The sequence below is a fragment of the Anolis sagrei genome, chromosome 1 (genome assembly GCF_037176765.1).
Source record: "Anolis sagrei isolate rAnoSag1 chromosome 1, rAnoSag1.mat, whole genome shotgun sequence".
NCBI classification, from domain to species: Eukaryota; Metazoa; Chordata; class Lepidosauria; order Squamata; family Dactyloidae; genus Anolis; species Anolis sagrei.
Genome location: NC_090021.1, coordinates 335,277,212 through 335,297,342, shown reverse-complemented (window position 1 = coordinate 335,297,342; position 20,131 = coordinate 335,277,212). Strand labels below are relative to the sequence as shown.

Genomic DNA, 20,131 nt, shown 5'->3' with positions numbered 1-20,131 from the left:
GAAGGTTGGATAAGCAAGACTCTACTGTACTCTGATGCCTTTAGGGTATTTAGGCAACCCTGCTATATGCATGCAAAACGTGGACTGTCTACAGATGTCACATGCAACTTCTGGTACGATTCCATCAGCGTTGCCTCCAGAAAATCCTGCAAATCTCTTGGGAGAGAAGCAGACAAATGTCAACATGCTGGAAGAAGCAAAGAACAGCATTGAAGTGATGGTCCTCCACCATCAACTCCGCTGGACCTGCCACGTTGTCCGTCTCCCAAAGCAGTTGCTTTACTCCGAACTCAAGAATGGAAAATGGAATGTTGGAGGACAGGAAAAGAGATTTAAAGATGGGCTCAAAGCCAATCTTAAAAACTCTGGCATAGACGCTGAGAATTGGGAAGCCCTGGCCCTTGAGCGCTCCAGCTGGAGGTCAGCTGTGACCAGCAGTGCTGTAGAATTTGAGGAGGCACGAATGGAGGGCGAAAGAGAGAACCGTGCCAAGAGGAAGGCACATCAAGCCAACCCCAATGGGGACCGCCTTTCACCTGAAAACCAATGTCCTCACTGCGGGAGAAGATGCAGATCAAGAATAGGGCTCCACAGTCACCTATGGACCCATCTTGGAAGACTATCCTACTCGGACAACGAGGGATCACCTAAGTATGTAAATATTTAGGCAAACCACACATCTCACCCACACACAATGGCAATTCTTTCAGTACCACTATCCTCAATGCCACATTTAGTGGGGCAAGAAGATGACTTCTTAGTGGTCACTTCCAGACTCAAAACCCTATGGAGATCAGAAGGGCCTCCTTTCTGATGTAATTGCATCAGCAGATAAAGACTATTTAAAGGAAATTTGGGACTGCTGGCTTATCTTACTTTGAAAGTGTATTACATGGTAAGTGTAGGCTCATGTAATTAATGCAGTGATATAACTTTACACCAGCGGTTCCCAACCTATGGTCCATGGAATGAAAATATGGTCCGCGGTCTCAAATAACCAAACCGAATCTAAATTTGAACAAAAACTGATACATAACCCTTAGAAACGAATGTTGGTCTGTGGTCACTAGTCAAAATGGCCCCTGGTCAAGTGGTCCCTGGTCAAAGCGGTCCCTGGTCAAAGGGGCTTTTGGTCAAGTGGTCCCTGGTCAAAGTGGTTCTTGGTCAAGTGATTCTTGGTCAAGTGGTCCCTGGTCAAGTGGTCCTTGGTCAAAGTGGCCCCTGGTCAAAGTGGTCCCTGGTCAAAGTGACCCCTGGTCAAGTGGTCCCTGGTCAAGTGGTTCTTGGTCAAAGTGGCCCCTGGTCAAAGTGGTCCTTGGTCAAAGTGATCCTTGGTCAAGTGGTCCCTGGTCAAAGTGGTCCCTGGTCAAAGTGGCCCCTGTTCAAGTGGTCCTTGGTCAAAGTGGCCCCTGGTCAGGTGATCCTTGGTCAAAGTGGCCCCTGGTCAAAGTGCCCCCTGGTCAAAGTAGCCCCTGTTCAAGTGATCCTTTGCCAAGTGGCCCCTGGTCAAAGTGGTCCTTGATCAAGTGGTCCCTGGTCACATGGTCCTTGATCAAGTGGTCCTTGATCAAAGTGGCCCCTGTTCAAATGGTCCTTAGTCAAGTGGTCCCTGGTCAAAGTGGTCCCTGGTCAAGTGGTCCCTGGTCAAAGTGGCCCCTGGTCAAAGTGGCCCCTGGTCAAGTGGTCCTTGGTTAAGTGGTCCTTGGTCCAAGCGGTCCCTGGTCAAAGTGGCCCTTGATCAACAAAAGGTTGGGAACCACTGGTCTACACTGACTATACTTTAAATGTATTATAGGGCAATGTAGAAGGGGCCTTGGTGCTTTTGCTTCATTATTTCAAATGGCTTGTAATTATATGACTGGTTTATTACTATTTTATTCACAACCTCCTGAATTTTTTTTAGCTCTGTGTGCTCGGTTTTATTTCATAGAATCATAGAATCAAAGAGTTGGAAGAGACCTCATGGGCCATCCAGTCCAACCCCATTCTGCCAAGAAGCAGGAATATTGCATTCAAATCACCCCTGACAGATGGCCATCCAGCCTCTGTTTAAAAGCTTCCCAAGAAGGAGCCCCCACCACACTCCGGGGCAGAGAGTTCCACTGCTGAATGGCTCTCACAGTCAGGAAGTCCTTCCTCGTGTTCAGATGGAATCTCCTCTCTTGTAGTTTGAAGCCATTGTTCCGCGTCCTAGTCTCCAAGGAAGCAGAAAACAAGCTTGCTCCGTCCTCCCTGTGGCTTCCTTTCACATATTTATACCTGGCTATCATGTCTCCTCTCAGCCTTCTCTTCTTCAGGCTAAACATGCCCAGCTCCTTAAGACGCTCCTCATAGGGCTTGTTCTCTAGACCCTTGATCATTTTAGTCGCCCTCCTCTGGACACATTCCAGCTTGTCAATATCACTCTTGAATTGTGGTGCCCAGAATTGGACACAATATTCCAGGTGTGGTCTAACCAAAGCGGAATAGAGCATGGGGAGCATGACTTCCCTAGATCTAGACACTATGCTCCTATTGATGCAGGCCAAAATCCCATTGGCTTTTTTTGCCGCCACATCACATTGTTGGCTCATGTTTAACTTGTTGTCCACGAGGACTCCAAGATCTTTTTCACACGCACTGCTCTCGAGCCAGGCATTGTCCCCCATTCTGTATCTTTGCATTTCGTTTTTCCTGCCTAAGTGGAGTATCTTGCATTTGTCCCTGTTGAACTTCATTTTGTTAGTTTTCACCAATCATCTCTCTAATCTATCAATATCGTTTTGAATCCTGCTCCTGTTCTCTGGAGTATTGGCTATCCCTCCCAATTTGGTGTCATCTGCAAACTTGATGATCATTTATATTTCATTTTATAAACGAATCTGGGAACAAAAAGAAGGCTATAAATAAAAGGAGAAGAGGAAAGAAAGCCTTTCATATCGAGAAGAGAGGGAATTCCAGATGCTTGGCACCACGGCATCCCAGGGGGTAACACATTATCTCTTTTGCACCCTGTTCCAATCCCTTATAAAAAGCCCTTCTTATGGCTTCCCGATCCATTTGCAAAGAAAAAAACATTAAATAAGGGCACTTGCCCACTTCCAGGCTACATATTGAGGGATTAGTTAATATTTACAGAGTGGTTTCTTTTTATAAATGGGGAGAATTACAGATTGCATAACTTAATACATGCAACATTCGTAATGCAAGATCAGGGTAAAAGAGCTCCCCTTTAAACACACACACAAAGAAAACCCAAACTGAACAACAAGACGAGGCTTTGCCATCAGTGCAGAACACAATATTAAGCAAAGGTGGATCTACACTGCAGAATTATTCCAGTATGACACCACTTCGACTGCCATGACTCAATGCTACGGAATCCTAGGATGTGCAGTTTGATGAGCCACTTGCACTCTTTGGCATAGAAGCCCAAAGACCTTGTTTGCAGATGACACCAAATTGGGAGGGAGAGCCAATACTCCAGAAGACAGGATCAGATTCAAAACGATCTTGACAGATTAGAGAGATGATTGGCCAAAACTAACAAAATGAAGTTCAACAGGAACAAATGAAAGATACTCCACTTAGGCAGAAAAAAATAAAATGCAAAGATACAAAATGGGGAAACATGTGGCTCGAGAGCAGTACGTGTGAAAAAGATCTTCGGTCCTCGCAGACAACAAGTTAAACATGAGCCAACAATGCGATGCGGCAGTAAAAAAAAAGCCAATGGGATTTTGGCCTGCATCAATAGGAGTCTAGTGTCTAGATCCAGGGAAGTCATGCTCCCCATGCTCTATTCTGCCTTGGTTAGACCACACCTGGAATATTGTGTCCAATTCTGGGCACCACAATTCAAGAGAGATATTGACAAGCTGGAATGTGTCCAGAGGAGGGCGACTAAAATGATCAAGGGTCTGGAGAACAAGCCCTATGAGGAGCGGCTTAGGGAACTGGGCATGTTTAGCCTGAAGAAGAGAAGGCTGAGAGGAGATATGATAGCCATGTATAAATATGTGAGAGGAAGCCACAGGGAGGAGGGAGCAAACTTGTTTTCTGCTTCCTTGGAGACTAGGATGCGGAACAATGGCTTCAAACTACAAGAGAGGAGATTCCATCTGAACATGAGGAAGAACTTCCTGACTGTGAGAGCCGTTCAGCAGTGGAACTCTCTGCCCCAGAGTGTGGTGGAGGCTCCTTCTTTGGAAACTTTTAAGCAGAGGCTGGATGGCCATTTGTCTGGGGTGATTTGAATGCAATTTTCCTGCTTCTTGGCAGGGGGTTGGACTTGATGGCCCATGAGGTCTCTTCCAACTCTTTGATTCTATGATTCTATGAGGTCATAGGGAGGAGGGAGCAAGCTTGTTTTCTCCACCTATGAACCGACTAGGACATTAAGATCGTCCGGGGAGGCCCTGCTCTCGGTCCCGCCTGCGTCACAGGCGCGGTTGGCGGGGACGAGGGACAGGGCCTTCTCGGTGGTGGCCCCTCGGCTATGGAATTCCCTACCTGTAGACATCAGACAGGCCCCTTCGCTGCTGGCGTTTCGGAAGAAGGTTAAGACCTGGCTCTATGAACAAGCGTTTGGCTAATCAATGCAACTGAATATAGGAGGATGGCAAAATTTGATCTCAGGAATGGCACAAGGATTACGAGAACGGATCTGATTTCATCTTGAGGCGTTATGAATTGTTAATGACTGTTTGATTTTGTTGCTGTATATGATGTGTTTTAATTGTTTAGGATATTGTTGTGATAGTATTGATGTTATTGTGATAATTTTCATTGTGTAAACCGCATTGAGTCGCCTTATCAGGCTGAAAAATGCGGTATAGAAATAAAGCAAATAAATAAATAAATAAATAAATAATTTTTCTCTGCCCTGGAAACTAGGACATGGAACAATGGCTTCAAACTACAAGAAAGGAGATTCCATGTGAACATTAGGAAGAGCTGTGAGAGCTGTTCAGCAGTGGAACTCTCTGCCCCGGAGTGTGGTGGAGGCTCCTTCTTTGAAGGCTCTTAAACAGAGGCTGGATGGCCATCTGTCGGGGGTGCTTTGAATGTGTTTTCCTGCTTCTTGGCCGAAAGGGGTTGGACTGGATGGTCTCTTCCAACTCTACTTCTACCAGGATTCCATAGCATTGAGCCATGGCAGTTAAACTCCATTAATTTTACAGTGTAGATACACACGTAAACAAACACTCCGGTTCATGTCACACTGGAAATATAGGTGGCCCCACATTCATTAACATATGAAGGGTTCCGATTTCTGACTTTACAATATGTTTCGCTGGCAAGGCGCTCCGGGAAGAAACATTTTGGAATTAGTTCTGGGCTTTGTGTTGTTTTGTTTCGAGCCACAGTCAAGTGTGCACTCTCTAAGCTCCTTTGGTACATGGCTATACTTAGGAAAGGATTTGCTTAAAATATCATCCCATCTTCCTTTTTATTAAATCACGTCATGATGTTGCCGCGGAGGAGAGCTCCGCTTTCTTGGGAATCGGAATTTCCGGAAGAGTAAAAGCAAAAGACGAGTGCAGCGTACATTTAGGTTATTTGCTGAACCCACAATGTGCAAGTGCAGCATGATGCTCAATGCACAAAGAACAATTTTAACTTTGGATGTTTTGTTTTATGATGATGCTTTTCAAGTGGGAGAGCAGAAGAAGTTAGTTTCGATTGGTGTGTTGGTGGTGTAAGAGATGTATTGGGAAATTACTGGCTTTACCGACGATACATATAATAGGTTCTTGTGGGTTTTTTTCGGGCTATAGAGCCATGTTCTAGAGGCATTTCTCCTGACGTTTCGCCTGCATCTATGGCAAGCTTCCTCAGAGGTTGTGAGGTCTGTTGGAAGTAGGAAAAATGGGTTTATATATCTGTGGAATGGCTGGGGTGGGGCAAGGAGCTCTTCCCTGCTGCAGTTAGGTGTGAATGTTTAGCTGATCACCTTCATTAGCATTTGAAGGCCTGCCTGCGCCTGGGAAAATCTGTTGCTGGGAGGTGTTAATCTGTGCCTGGTTTTTTCCTCTCTGTTGTTTAGCTGTTATAATTTTAGAGTTTTTTAATACTGGTAGCCAGATTTTGTTCATTTTCATGGTCTCTTCCTTTCTGTTGAAATTGTCCACATGCTTGTGGATTTCAATGGCTTCTCTGTGTAGTCTGACATGGTGGTTGTGAGAGTGATCCAGCATTTCTGTGTTCTCAAATAATATGCTGTGTCCAGGCTGGTTCATCAGGTGCTCTGCTATGGCTGACTTCTCTGGTTGAAGTAGTCTGCAGTGCCTTTCATGTTCCTTGATGCGTGTCTGGGCGCTGCGTTTGGTGGTCCCTATGTAGACTTGTCCACAGCTGCATGGTATACGGTACATATAATGACTCTTTTTGCACGGTCTGCCAAGGCTTTAATGGTGCTACAAACCCACCAAGAAAAAGAATCTGCAAATCCCACCTCCTCCAAGATGAACTGAACCACCTCAACTGGGCTCTCCAGGCCAATGGAGACTCCACCTCAGACATCAGAAGAGCTGCAAGACCACCGAGAAGAAGCCACGAGAGTAAAGACGAAGATCCACCCAGAGGAAAAGTGTTCTTGCCATACATCAAGGGAACCACTGACCGCAGAGGGAAGCTAATGAGGAAACACAACATACAAACCACCTACAGACCCACCAAGAAAATCCAACAAATGCTTCGTTCAGCAAAGGACAAGAAGGATCCTCTCACTTCTGCAGGAGTCTACCGTGTACCATGCAGCTGTGGACAAGTCTACATAGGGACCACCAAACGCAGCATTGCCCAAACACGCATCAAGGAACATGAAAGGCACTGCAGACTACTTCAGCCAGAGAAGTCAGCCATAGCAGAGCACCTGATGAACCAACCTGGACACAGCATATTATTTGAGAACGCAGAAATGCTGGACCACTCTCACAACCACCATGTCAGACTACACAGAGAAGCCATTGAAATCCACAAGCATGTGGACAATTTCAACAGAAAGGAGGAGACCATGAAAATGAACAAAATCTGGCTACCAGTATTAAAAAAAACTCTAAAATTACAACAGCAAAACAGCAGAGAGGAAACAATCAGGCACATCTTAACACCTCTCAACAAAAGATTCCCCCAGGCTCAGGCAGGCCTTCAAATGCTAATGAAGGTGGTCAGCTGAAACATTCACACCTAGCTCCAGCAGAGAAGAGCTCTTTGCCCCACCCCAGTCATTCCACAGATATATAAACCCATTTTCCTATTTCCAACAGACCTCACTACCTCTGAGGATGCTTGCCATAGATGCAGGTGAAACGTCAGGAGAAATGCCTCTAGAACATGGCCCTATAGCCCAAAAAAACCTACAAGAACCTATTGAGTCCAGCCATGAAAGCCTTTGACAATACAACCCTGGAAATGATTTAAGGGACTGGAAATAACTCTCTCAAGTCTCAAATTAACGAATAAAGCATATATTGAACTGTGCCCCGCATCTGCAGTCCTTGGGTGCCACCTCTAATTGTATATCTCATAATTCACATATGAGTATATGCAAATACGGGTATTCCAACATCCAAAACATTTTTGATCCCAAACATTTCGGATATTTGCTCCATTTGTATCCTGAAAACTGTCCGAATCAGAGAGTGCACCTACAGTGCAGAATTAATGCACTCTAACTACTATGACTTAAGACTATGGAATTATGAGAGTTGTAGTTTCACATTGTAGATCAAGAGATATCAAACTGCATTACACCTGCAGTGTGGATGCATCCATATTTTCACAATAAGGGCTAACTTATTTGTGTCTGTCTGTGTGGTTTTTTTTCCAAATTAGAAGTATCAAACTTGGTGTCTTCTTTGATGCTCCTAACCTTGTATGATGTGTGTGTGTATGTACAGATATGCATGTGTGTGTGTGTGTATACACTAGCCGTTCCCTGCCACATGTTGCTGTGGCCCAGTCTGCGTATAAGCATTTTGTATGTTTACGTTATGTATGTGTGTGTGTTATACACATATGGGTTATGTGTATATGTGTGTATATATTTGTGTATATGTGTAGGAAGGAAGGAAGGAAGGAAGAGAAGGGGGAGAAGGAGAGAAAGAAGGGAAGAGAAGGGAAGGGCAAGGGAAGAGAAAGAGGAAGGAAGAAGAGAGAAGGAAGGATAGAATCATAGAATCATAGAATCAAAGAGTTGGAAGAGACCTCATGGGCCATCCAGTCCAACCCCATTCTGCCAAGAAGCAGGAATATTGCATTCAAATCACCCCTGACAAATGGCCATCCAGCCTCTGCTTAAAAGCTTCCAGAGAAGGAGCCTCCACCACACTCCGGGGCAGAGAGTTCCACTGCTGAACGGCTCTCACAGTCAGGAAGTTCTTCCTAATGTTCAGGGGGAATCTCCTCTCTTGTAGTTTGAAGCCATTGTTCCGCGTCCTAGTCTCCAGGGAAGCAGAAAAGAAGCTTGCTCCCTCCTCCCTGTGGCTTCCTCTCACATATTTATACATGGCTATCATATCTCCTCTCAGCCTTCTGTAGTATTGACAATTTTACTCACTGACTTCCTGTACTACTTCTTAGTCCTATTTCAAGTTCAGAAAATTCAGGAAGAGAAATGAAAGGGAGAAAGATATGAGAGGCATGGAGGAAAGAAAGAGAAAGAGAGAAGAGAAAGGAGAAGGAGGAGAGGGAAGGAAATCAGACTGAAAGAAAAAAGAGGGATGGATAGAAGGTAGGAAAGTTGGGAAAAGAAAATGGGAAAGGTATGAGAGAAGGGGAGTGAAAAAAGAGAAAAGAAAAGGAAAAAAAACAGGACAAAAGGAGGGAGAGAAGAAAAAGAAGAGAGGAGAAAGCAAAGAAAGAGGTGCATGAGGGAAATGGAGGAAGGAAAGAAAGAGCCACAAAGAGAGCCAACAGAGAGTTGCCATGGAGCCATTGCGAGATAGACCTTCTCAGAGATGGAGAAGGGAGAAAGCAGGTGGGCACCCAGAAAACGGCAGGTATATACGCTAGTACTATTTTGAAATGTTCAACGAATAATACATCAATTTTCTGAACTTGAAACAGAACTGAGAAGTAGTTCGGGAAGTGAGTGAGTAAAATTGTCAATATTACAATATACTTTGGCAAAAGAAATGTACTGTTGATAACAAGATATATGTGACCTTAAAAAAAATAGTGTTCTTTCAAGGGCACCCATAAACGATACTCATCCTACTCATCCTATGTTAATTATATTATTATGTTATTTAATTACTTATATATTAATTAATTAATATATTAATTAATTAATATATTAATTAATTATATAATTATATAATTATGTTAATTATATTATATTATGTAATTATGTTATATATATATAACATAATTACATACACATATATATAATTACATATATATATGTAATTATATATATATATGTATGTATATATAATTACATATATATGTGTGTGTATATATGTATGTATATATAATTACATATATATGTGTGTATATATATATATATAATTACCTATATATATATATAATTATATATATGTAATTATGTTATATATATATATATATATATATATAAAACATAATTACATATATATATATATATATACATAATTACAAATATTCCTCTAAAATAAATTCAACAGAAAGATTTGAATGCATGTGGAATAATAATAATAATAATAATAATAATAACAAGAGTCTCCTGCAAGAAAGCTAAAGCAGGGTATAAATAAAAATAATAATTATAATTATAATCCAGAGCCACTTTGAGTCTCTGGCAAGAAAAATAAAGCAGGATATAAATAAATATAATAATTATAATTATAATGTAATTCAGGACATAACAGTAAATTCCAGAGGGGGAAAAAAATCCAATTCTCCTTTTTCCGAAAAGCAAAACATCATTGGCACAAACGTGACATAAGCCACTGTTGCAAAGAATGCCAAATTCTGCAGAAAATAGCAAAGACTTTGAATGACCACTGATGAAAGTTAAGGTGAAAAAAGTGCAAAAAAAGTAGGGCGACAGCTGACTATTCGGACAATAAAAACAGATGATTTGCTTAACTTTAAAATGGGCGATGAAAACACTGAAATAAATAAAGACTTCCTCCTGCACCTTGGTTCAGAGTCATTAAGCGAAATGGAGACAGCAGTCAAGAAATCAGATGATGACTATTAATTGCAAAGGCAGCCTTGAAGGAATTAGCTACAACTCTCAAGTGTAAAGACTGCTCATTAAATACCAAAAGTGAGAATCACCCAGGCCGTTTTAATTTCTAATTTTTATGTACGGGTGTGAATGCTGAAAGAAAGAAAATCAAATAATTTGAAATACGGTCTCACTGAACTAGTGCTGGCATATGGCCCGCCAGTTGCTTTTGGACTGCAATTTCTAGCATCCCCTCCATTGCCTATGTTGCCTAAAGCTGCTGGGAATTGCAATCTAATGCTATCTAAATTCAAACCACTGAAGCAGTAGAAATCTGCCCTTGTGCTGAGTGCAGAATTTTATTATTATTATTATTATTATTATTATTATTATTATTATTATTATTATTTGAAACACAACAAGATGAGTCCACAGCAGACACTCTGCTGGCTGTTGAATTGGATCACACGCCGGACACTTCCCAAGTGTCTAGGACTGTGTGATGTATCGGCAAATAATGTGTGCAGATCCCAGTATGGTGGCCTTCTGCAGCTGGCAGATGGTAATTTTGTCCACACCGATTGTGTTTAAGTGCAGGCCAAGGTTTTAGGCACTGCACCCAGTGTGCCGATCACCACTGGGACCACCTTGACTGGCTTGTGCCAGAGTCTTTGCAGTTCGATCTTTAATTCTTCACATTGTGTCAGCTTTTCCAGTTGTTTCTCTTCAATCCTGCTGTCACCTGGGATTGCAACATTGACGATCCATACTTTGTTTATTAACACGATTGTGAAGTCAGGACTATTATGCTCCAAAACTCTGTGTCTGAATCCGGAAGTCCCAGGGGAATTTGGTGTGTAACTTTTTCTGGCTTGTGATCCCACCAGTTCTTTGTTGCAGGCAGATGGTATTTGTGGCACAAGTTCCAATTAATCATTTTTTTCTTTGTCAATTTGGCTCTCAATTTTCCCCAGGAACTGTCCATGGAGAGCCTTCTTTTGCCAGTTTTCTCTTCTGCTCTGGATTGTGTTTTTACGGTACTCCCTCTTTGCCTTTTGCACTTGAAGCAGTTTACTACTATTGACTTCCCTCAAAGTTAGTTATTATTATTATTATTATTATTATTATTATTATTATTTATGGTACTTTATTTCTATCCAACCCTTCTCCCGCTGGGAATTCAAGGCTGCTGAGAATTACAACAACAACAACAACAACTAATTTCTGCACTCAATGCAATCTAAAGGGTAGCATAATTCAGACCACTGAACCAGTAGAAATCTGCCCTTGCGTTAAGTGCAGAAATGTATTATTATTGTTATTTACAGTACTTTATTTCTTAACCACCTTTTCCCCACTGGGAACTCAAGGCTGCTGAAATTACAATCCAATGCTATCTAAAGGGTAGCATAATTCAGACCACAGAAGTAGTGGAAATCTGCCCTTGCATTGAGTGCAATGTGTTGTCGTTGTTGTTGTTGTTGTTTACAGTGCTGAAATTACAATCCAATGCTATCTAAAGGGTAGCATAATTCAGACCACAGAAGTAGTGGAAATCTGCCCTTGCATTGAGTGCAATGTGTTGTCGTTGTTGTTGTTGTTGTTTACAGTGCTGAAATTACAATCCAATGCTATCTAAAGGGTAGCATAATTCAGACCACAGAAGTAGTGGAAATCTGCCCTTGCATTGAGTGCAATGTGTTGTCGTTGTTGTTGTTGTTGTTTACAGTGCTGAAATTACAATCCAATGCTATCTAAAGGGTAGCATAATTCAGACCACAGATGTAGTGGAAATCTGCCCTTGCATTGAGTGCAATGTGTTGTTGCCATTGTTGTTGTTGTTTACAGTGCTGAAATTACAATCCAATGCTATCTAAAGGATAGCATAATTCAGACCACAGTAATGGAAATCTGCCCTTGCATTGAGTGCAGAAATGTGTTGTTGTTGTTGTTTACAGAGCTGAAATTACCGTCCAATGCTATCTAAAGGATAGCATAATTCAGACCACAGAAGTAGTGGAAATCTGCCCTTGCATTGAGTGCAATGTGTTGTCGCTGTTGTTTACAGTGCTGAAATTACAATCCAATGCTATCTAAAGGGTAGCATAATTCAGACCACAGAAGTAGTGGAAATCTGCCCTTGCATTGAGTGCAATGTGTTGTCGCTGTTGTGTACAGTGCTGAAATTACAATCCAATGCTATCTAAAGGGTAGCATAATTCAAACCACAGAAGTAGTGAAAATCTGCCCTTGCATTGAGTGCAATGTGTTGTTGTCATTGTTGTCGTTGTTGTTGTTGTTTAAGGTGCTGAAATTACAATCCAATGCTATCTAAATGGTAGCATAATTCAGACCACTGAAGCAATGGAAAGCTGTACTTGAGCTGAGTGCAGAAATGTATTGTTATTACTGCTATTATTATTATTTGAAACACAAGATGAATCCACAGCAGACAAGATGACTCTGCTGGCTGTTGTATTGGATCACACGTCGGACACTTCCCAAGTGTCTAGGACTCTGTGATGTATTGGTGAATAATGCATGCAGATCGCAGTAAGATGGCCTTTTGCAGCTGGCAGATGGTAATTTTGTCAGCGCCGATTGTGTTTAAGTGCAGGCCAAGGTCGTTAGGCACTATACCCAGCGTGCCGATCACCACTGGGACCACCTTGACTGGCTTGTGCCAGAGTCTTTGCAGTTTGATCTTTAAATCCTCATATTGTGAAATATTTTCCACTTGTTTCTCTTCAATCCTGCTGTTATTGTTGTTGTTGTTGTTATTATTATTATTAGAAACACAAGATGAGTCCACAGCAGACACTGCTGGCTGTTGAATTGGATCACACGTCGGACACTTCCCAAGTGTCTAGGCCTGTGTGATGTATCGGCGAATAATGCGTGCAGATCTGGCGAATAATGTGTACAGATCCCAGTAAGGTGGCCTTCTGCAGCTGGCAGATGGTAATTTTTTCAGCGGCGATTGTATTTAAGTGCAGGCCAAGGTCTTTAGGCACTGCACCCAGTGTGCAGATTATTATTATTATTATTTACTTTATTTATATACCACCTGGGAACTCAAGGCCACAACTTTCCCACACTTTGATTACAATGTGGCTTTCATCGCCAGAATCACTGAGTTGCAGTGAATTTGGTGGGCCGTATAGCCATGTTCCAGAAGCATTCTCTCCTAACGTTTCACCCACATCTATGGCAGGCATCCTCAGAGGTTGTGAGGTCTGTTGGAAACTAAGCAAGGGGGGTTTATATATCTGTGGAAGGTCCAGGGTGGGAGAAAGAACTCTTGTCTGTTGGAGGCAAATGTGAATGTTGCAATTCATCACCTTGATTAGCATTGCAAAGCCTTGCAGCTTCAAGCCCTGGCTGATTCCTGCCTGTAAACTTTGATTACAGTTTAAAACAAAACAAACATATGTACTTCCCAGCTATAGTCATCTACTGAATTGTACACTTAACTGTATATTTGACTAGTATCATATACATTCCCATATGCTCAACTTATCTAGCATTGTATTAATCCCATTGTGTTACAGATTCAGTTTGAGAAACAATACACATCCAAAGAAGATTCAGTTTGAGAAACAATACACATCCAAAGAAGGCAAATTGTGGGACTGAAAAAAAACCCACACTGGCTGAAGAAATGCAAACATCTAAGATACCCAGAGCGAAATAATATGTGCCAAAAATGCAATGTCCAATGACAATATATAGTAAGTATGAGATGCTACTACCATGTTTCGCATTCAGATCCAAGAGCAAAACCACTAGAGTTGAAGTCCAAAACACCTGGAGGGCCAAAATTTGCCCAGGCCTGCTATATAGGTTTGTGTGTCTTAGATTGGACTATCTGCATGTACAAAATGCAATACCTTGGGAGTCTAAACAGAAATTTCACTGACATTTCTCCTATATATATCATTCACACCACATCACACACACACAGAGTACATCTATATAGATAAAAATGCTCTGTGCATCATGAGAACCTTAAAAACAAAAGAACCAATGAACAAAATCACACCAAATTTGGTGACAAAACATCTCACTACACAAGGAGTGACCATCACTCAAAAAATTATGACTTTGTCATTTGGGAGTTGTAGTTGCTGGGATGTATAGTTCACCTACAATCAAAGAGCATTCTGAACTCCACCAAGGATGGAATTGAACCAAACTTGGCACACAGGACTCCCCTGACCAACAGAAAACACTAGAAGGGTTTGGTGGGCCTTGACCTTGAGTTTTGGAGTTGTAGTTCACCTACATCCAGAGACTACCATGGACTCAGACAATGACCAAACTTGGCACGAATATTCCATATGCCCAAATATAAACACAGATAGAGTTTGGGGGGAACAGACCTTGACATTTGGGAGTTGTAGTCACTGGGACTACAACAAGAATGATTGACAACTGGAAAATAGAGGGAGAAACCGTGGAGGCCGTGACAGACTTCGTATTTCTAGGCGCAAAGATTACTGCAGATGCAGACTGTAGCCAGGAAATCAGAAGACGCTTCCTTCTTGGGAGGAGAGCAATGTCCAGTCTCGATAAAATAGTAAAGAGTAGAGACATCAGACTGGCAACAAAGATCCACCTAGTCAAAGCCATGGTATTCCCTGTAGTCACCTACGGATGTGAGAGCTGGACCTTAGGGAAGGCTGAGCGAAGGAAGATCGATGCTTTTGAGCTGTGGTGCTGGAGGAAAGTTCTGAGAGTGCCTTGGACTGCGAGAAGATCCAACCAGTCTATCCTCCAGGAAATAAAGCCCGACTGCTCACTGGAGGGAAGGAGACTAGAGACAAAGTTGAAGTCCTTTGGCCACATCATGAGGAGACAGGAAAGCCTAGAGAAGACAATTATGCTGGGGAAAGTGGAAGGTAAAAGGAAGAGGGGCCGACCAAGGGCAAGATGGATGGATGGCATCCTTGAAGTGACTGGACTGACCTTGAGGGAGCTGGGGGTGGTAACGGCCGACAGGGAGCTCTGGCGTAGGCTGGTCCATGAGGTCACGAAGAGTTGGAGACGACTGAACGAATGAACAAGTCACTGGGATTTTCACCAACAATCAAAAAGCATTCTGAAGCCTACCAATGACAGAATGGGGGCAATTTCCCACACAGAACCCCTATGACCAACATCAAAGCCATCGAGTCCATCTCCCTTCATCAGGGCAAGAAAACGTAATCAAAGCCCTCCTGACAGAGAGCCATCCAGCCATAGATATAGATAGATAGATATGATTCACACACAGAGAGATATAGTATTATAGATTTGAAAGGGACCCCCAAAGAAGGACAATTATATGTTGCATGTTCCAAAATAGGCAAAACAGGCAATCTCTACATCGACACTGACAAAGAAACAACAAAAAATCCTTTTAACTCACAAGCATTACATACAGTATATTAGAAACCAACACTTTCTCATTATTTTATTTTCCAGATCATGAGACTGGGCCACAGCAACGCGTGGCAGGGGACCGCTAGTATTGCCTCGAGGCAATTTTATCTAATGGGTTATCGTAGGTTTTTTTGGGCTATATGGCCATGTTCTAGAGCACTGGTTCTCAACCTTCCTAATGCTGCGACCCCTTAATACAGTTCCTCATGTTGTGGTGACCCCCAACCATAACATTATTTTCGTTACTATTTCATAACTGTAATTTTGCAACTGTTATAAATTGTAATGTAAATATCTGATATGCAGGATGTATTTTCATTCACTGGACACAAATACCCAATACACCCCAATTTAAATACTGGTGGAGTTGGGGGAGGGGTTGATTTTGTCATTTGGGAGCTGTAGTTGCTGGGATTTATAGTTCACCTACAATCAACGAGCATTCTGAACTCCACCAATGAGGGAATTGAATCAAACTTGGCACCCAGAACTTCCAAGACCAACAGAAAATACTAGAAGGGTTTGGTGGGCCAATGCCTTGAGTTTGGGAGTTGTAGTTCACCTACATCCAGAAAGCACGGTGGATTCAAACAATGATGGATCTAGACCAAAATTGGCAAACTTGGCACGAATATACAATAGGCCGAATTGTGAACACTGGTGGAGTTTGGGGAAAATATACCTTCACATTTGGGAGTTGTAGTTGCTGGGATTTATAGTTCAACTGCAATCAAAGAGCATTCTGAAAACCCCACCAACGATAGAATTCGGCCAAACTTCCCACACAGAACCCCCATGACCAATAGAAAATAATGTATTTTCTGATGGTCTTGGTGACCCCTCTGAAACCCCGTTGTGACCCCCCCCCAGGGGTCCCGACCCCCAGGTTGAGAAACGCTGTTCTAGAGGCATTCTCTCCTGACGTTTCGCCTGCATCTATGGCAAGCATCCTCAGAGGTAGTGAGGTTTTATCCAAGTTTTGTGCATGAAAGAACGTTTATGCAGAATGAGCCAGCAAAAAGTGTAATATCGCAGCCACGCAGGGGAGCAACTTTGGATTTTGGAGTATTTGGGGTTGCAATTTCAAATAAGGACGGCTCAACCTGTATTAGAGCTCATAATCAGTTGCTTTTGGCGGGGAGGGTGGATTGGGAGGCTAAGGTTCCCCAAAACTTGCAGGGCCGAAACAATCACAGCAGAAATTACCACAACCAGGTTTGAAGAGGTATTCCAGGAGTAAGAGTCCAAAAAAAAATAATATCCCAAACTCTGCTATGATCATGATTATATGATGGAGTATCACAACAGTTACACTTCCTTCCTCCTCTTCCTTATTGTTAGTATGAATTTCAGCTCCACAATCTATATAAATAAAAATGTAACGTTCGTTTGTGGAATTAGCATAACTCAAAAACCACTACACGAATTGACACCAAATTTGGACACAAGACACCTATCAGGCCAACGAATGACCATCACTTAAAAGAATTGATTTTGTCATTTGGGAGTTGTAGTTGCTGGGATTTATAGTTCACCTACAATCAAAGAGCAATCTGAATCCCACCAACGATGGAATTGAACCAAACTTGGCACACAGCTCTCCCATGACCAACAGAAAATACTGGAAGGGTTTGGTGGGCAGTATCCTTTGGTTTTGGAGTTGTAGTTCACCTACATCCAGAAAGCACTGTGGACTCAAACAATGATGGATCAGGACCAAACTCTACACGAATCCTCACTATGCCTAAACGTGAACACTGGTGGAGTTTGGGGAAAATTGAATCTTGACATTTGGGAGTTGTAGTTTCTGGGATTTATAGTACACCTACAGTCAAAGAGCATTCTGAACCCCACCAACGATAGAATTGTGCCAAATCTCCCACACAGAACCCCCATTTGGGCCACAGCAACACATGGCAGGGGACGGCTAGTGTGTGCGTATATATATATATGTGTGTGTGTGTGTGTGGACTGTCCAGTGTGGGAGAAGGAATCCTTCCCTGTTTGAAGCAAGTGTGAATGTTGCAATTGCCTCACCTCCAACAGACCTCTGAAGATGCCATTAGATATGGGTGGTGTTGGTTAGTACATTCATTGTTTAGTATTGTATTTGCCACAACTTGTAAACCGTCCTAAGTCCCAAGGGGGGAGATAGGGTGGGATATAATTATAACTGTTAGGAATTGTGGGAGTTAGAAGTCCAAAACACCCGGAGGGCCCAAATTTGCCCATGCCTGATATAGCTACAGATGCAGGCGAAACGTCAGGAGAGAATGCTACTGGCACATGGCCACGCAGCCTGAAAAACAGTCCAAAACACCCGGAGGGCCCAAGTTGGCCCATGCCTGATATAGCTACAGATGCAGGTGAAACGTCAGGAGAGAATGCTACTGGCCCATGGCCACGCAGCCTGAAAAACACTCCAAAACACCTGGAGGGCCCAAGTTGGCCCATGCCTGCTATAGCTACAGATGCAGGCGAAACATCAGGAGAGAATGCTACTGGCACATGGCCACGCAGCCTGAAAAACAGTCCAAAACACCTGGAGGGCCCAAGTTGGCCCGTGCCTGATATAGCCACAGATGCAGGCGAAACGTCAGGAGAGAATGCTACCGGCACATGGCCATGCAACCTGAAAAACAGTCCAAATGTACTAATTTTGGACCTGGCCTTATTTAAAGGCACAGGAGCCCACTTTCAGCTTGAGAAGTGGCAGCAATTGAATGCAAAGCCCTCCCACTCCAGGTTTGTATTTTGCAACTCTGTGATTTCTAGCACTCAAGGGCACAGGAGCCTCCTCCACTTTGGAATGTGGCAACCCTCATTGAAACCTATGCATTTGGGGCAAGGTGGTGCATGCACTTGGTTTGGGTGGGTGCAAAGGTCCTGCTACGTTACCGGAGTCCCCCCCGGGCACGGAGGGGGGCAGCGTTCCCACGTACACAGCCGCCACCGCCGCGCCCACCGCGCCTGCCCGGCTTAGACGCCCCATTGAAGTCCAGCAACCACGGTGCGCATGCGCACAAACCTCCCGCTTCCTCTGGATTGGAAAGCAGTGGCCAGGCGCCTTCCATTCTGAGCTAGGTGGAACCATGAGAAGATGCCTTCCTCCCCCCTTTCCGGTGGCCGCGATGGTACACTCCGCGCCTAAGCTCTTTCCTTAGTCTGGAAGAGCGGCGACGCGCTCCCCCTCCTGGCCGGCAGCGGCACTGCAGCAGGGAAAGAAAACAACCAAAGCAGAAAAAAAAAAACAACTTTTAAAGCAGTGGTTCTCAACCTTCCTAATACCACGACCCCTTAATACAGTTCCTCATTTTGTGGTGACCCCCAACCATAACTCTAACATTATGAATCGCTATGTAAATAATGATCTGCAGGATGTATTTTCATTCACTGGACCCAATTTGGCACAAATACCCAGTATGCCAAATATGAATAATGGTGGGGTTGGCAGGGGGATTGATTTTGTCATTTGGGAGTTGTAGTTGCTGGGATTTATATAGTTAACATGTAAACAAAGAGCATTCTGAACCCCACCAGCAATGGAATTGAACCAAAGTTGGCACAGAGAACTCCCATGATCAACAGAAAATACTGGAAAGGATTGGTGGGCATTGACCTTGAGTTTTGAGAGTTGTAGTTCGCCTACATCCAGAGAGCACTGTGGGCATGATCAATGATGGATCTGGATCAAACTTGTTACAGATACTCAATATGCCCAAATGTGAACACTGATGGGGTTTGGGGAAAATAGACTTTGACATTTGGGACTTGTAGATACTGGGATTTATAGTTCACCTACAATCAAGGAGCGTTCTGAACCCCACCAATGATAGAACTGGGCCAAACTTCCCACACAGAACCCCCATGACCAACAGAAAATACAGTGTTTTCTGATGGTCTTTGGCGACCCCTCTGACACCCCTTCGCGACCCCCACAGGGGTCCCGACCCCCAGGTTGAGAAACACTGTTTTAAAGGAAGAAAAAGAAAAAAAATTGCAGTAGCAAAGTTTTTCCTTGATTAGTTTTCAACCTGATGATGGTTAAACTCCTGTTCTGTGTTTTGGTCTCTTTCCTGTGCGATTAATGCGTATTTTATAGGAATGCTTTGATCAGTATCTATCTATATAAAAACAGAAAAAAGCAATGTTTAAAAGAAAGAAAAATCATAGAATCATAGAATCATAGAATCAGAGAGTTGGAAGAGACCTCATGGGCCATCCAGTCCAACCCCATTCTGCCAAGAAGCAGGAATATTGCATTCAAATCACCCCTGACAGATGGCCATCCAGCCTCTGTTTAAAAGCTTCCAAAGAAGGAGCCTCCACCACACTCCGGGGCAGAGAGTTCCACTGCTGAACGGCTCTCACAGTCAGGAAGTTCTTCCTCATGTTCAGATGGAATATTCTTTCTTGTAGTTTGAAGCCATTGTTCCATTGCGTCCTAGTCTCCAAGGAAGCAGAAAACAAGCTTGCTCCCTCCTCCCTATGAAAGAAAACAACCAAAGCAGAAAAAGCAACTTTTAATTATTATTTTTTACAGTCACAATGTCTTTTCTTGGTTTGTTT

General features: G+C 43.0%; 1 protein-coding gene across 1 annotated transcript in view; it reads right to left on the bottom strand.

Moving 5' to 3' along the window:
* Positions 1–18,574, bottom strand: part of TMEM260 (transmembrane protein 260) — a 112,041-nt gene extending 93,467 nt beyond the window's left edge. Inside the window, exon 1 of the mRNA XM_060753741.2 lies at positions 18,461–18,574. Within this exon, the coding sequence (XP_060609724.2) occupies positions 18,461–18,554 (94 nt within the window). The 5' untranslated portion in view covers positions 18,555–18,574. The remainder of the gene's footprint in view (positions 1–18,460) is intronic.
* Between the last annotated feature and the right edge of the window lie 1,557 nt (positions 18,575–20,131).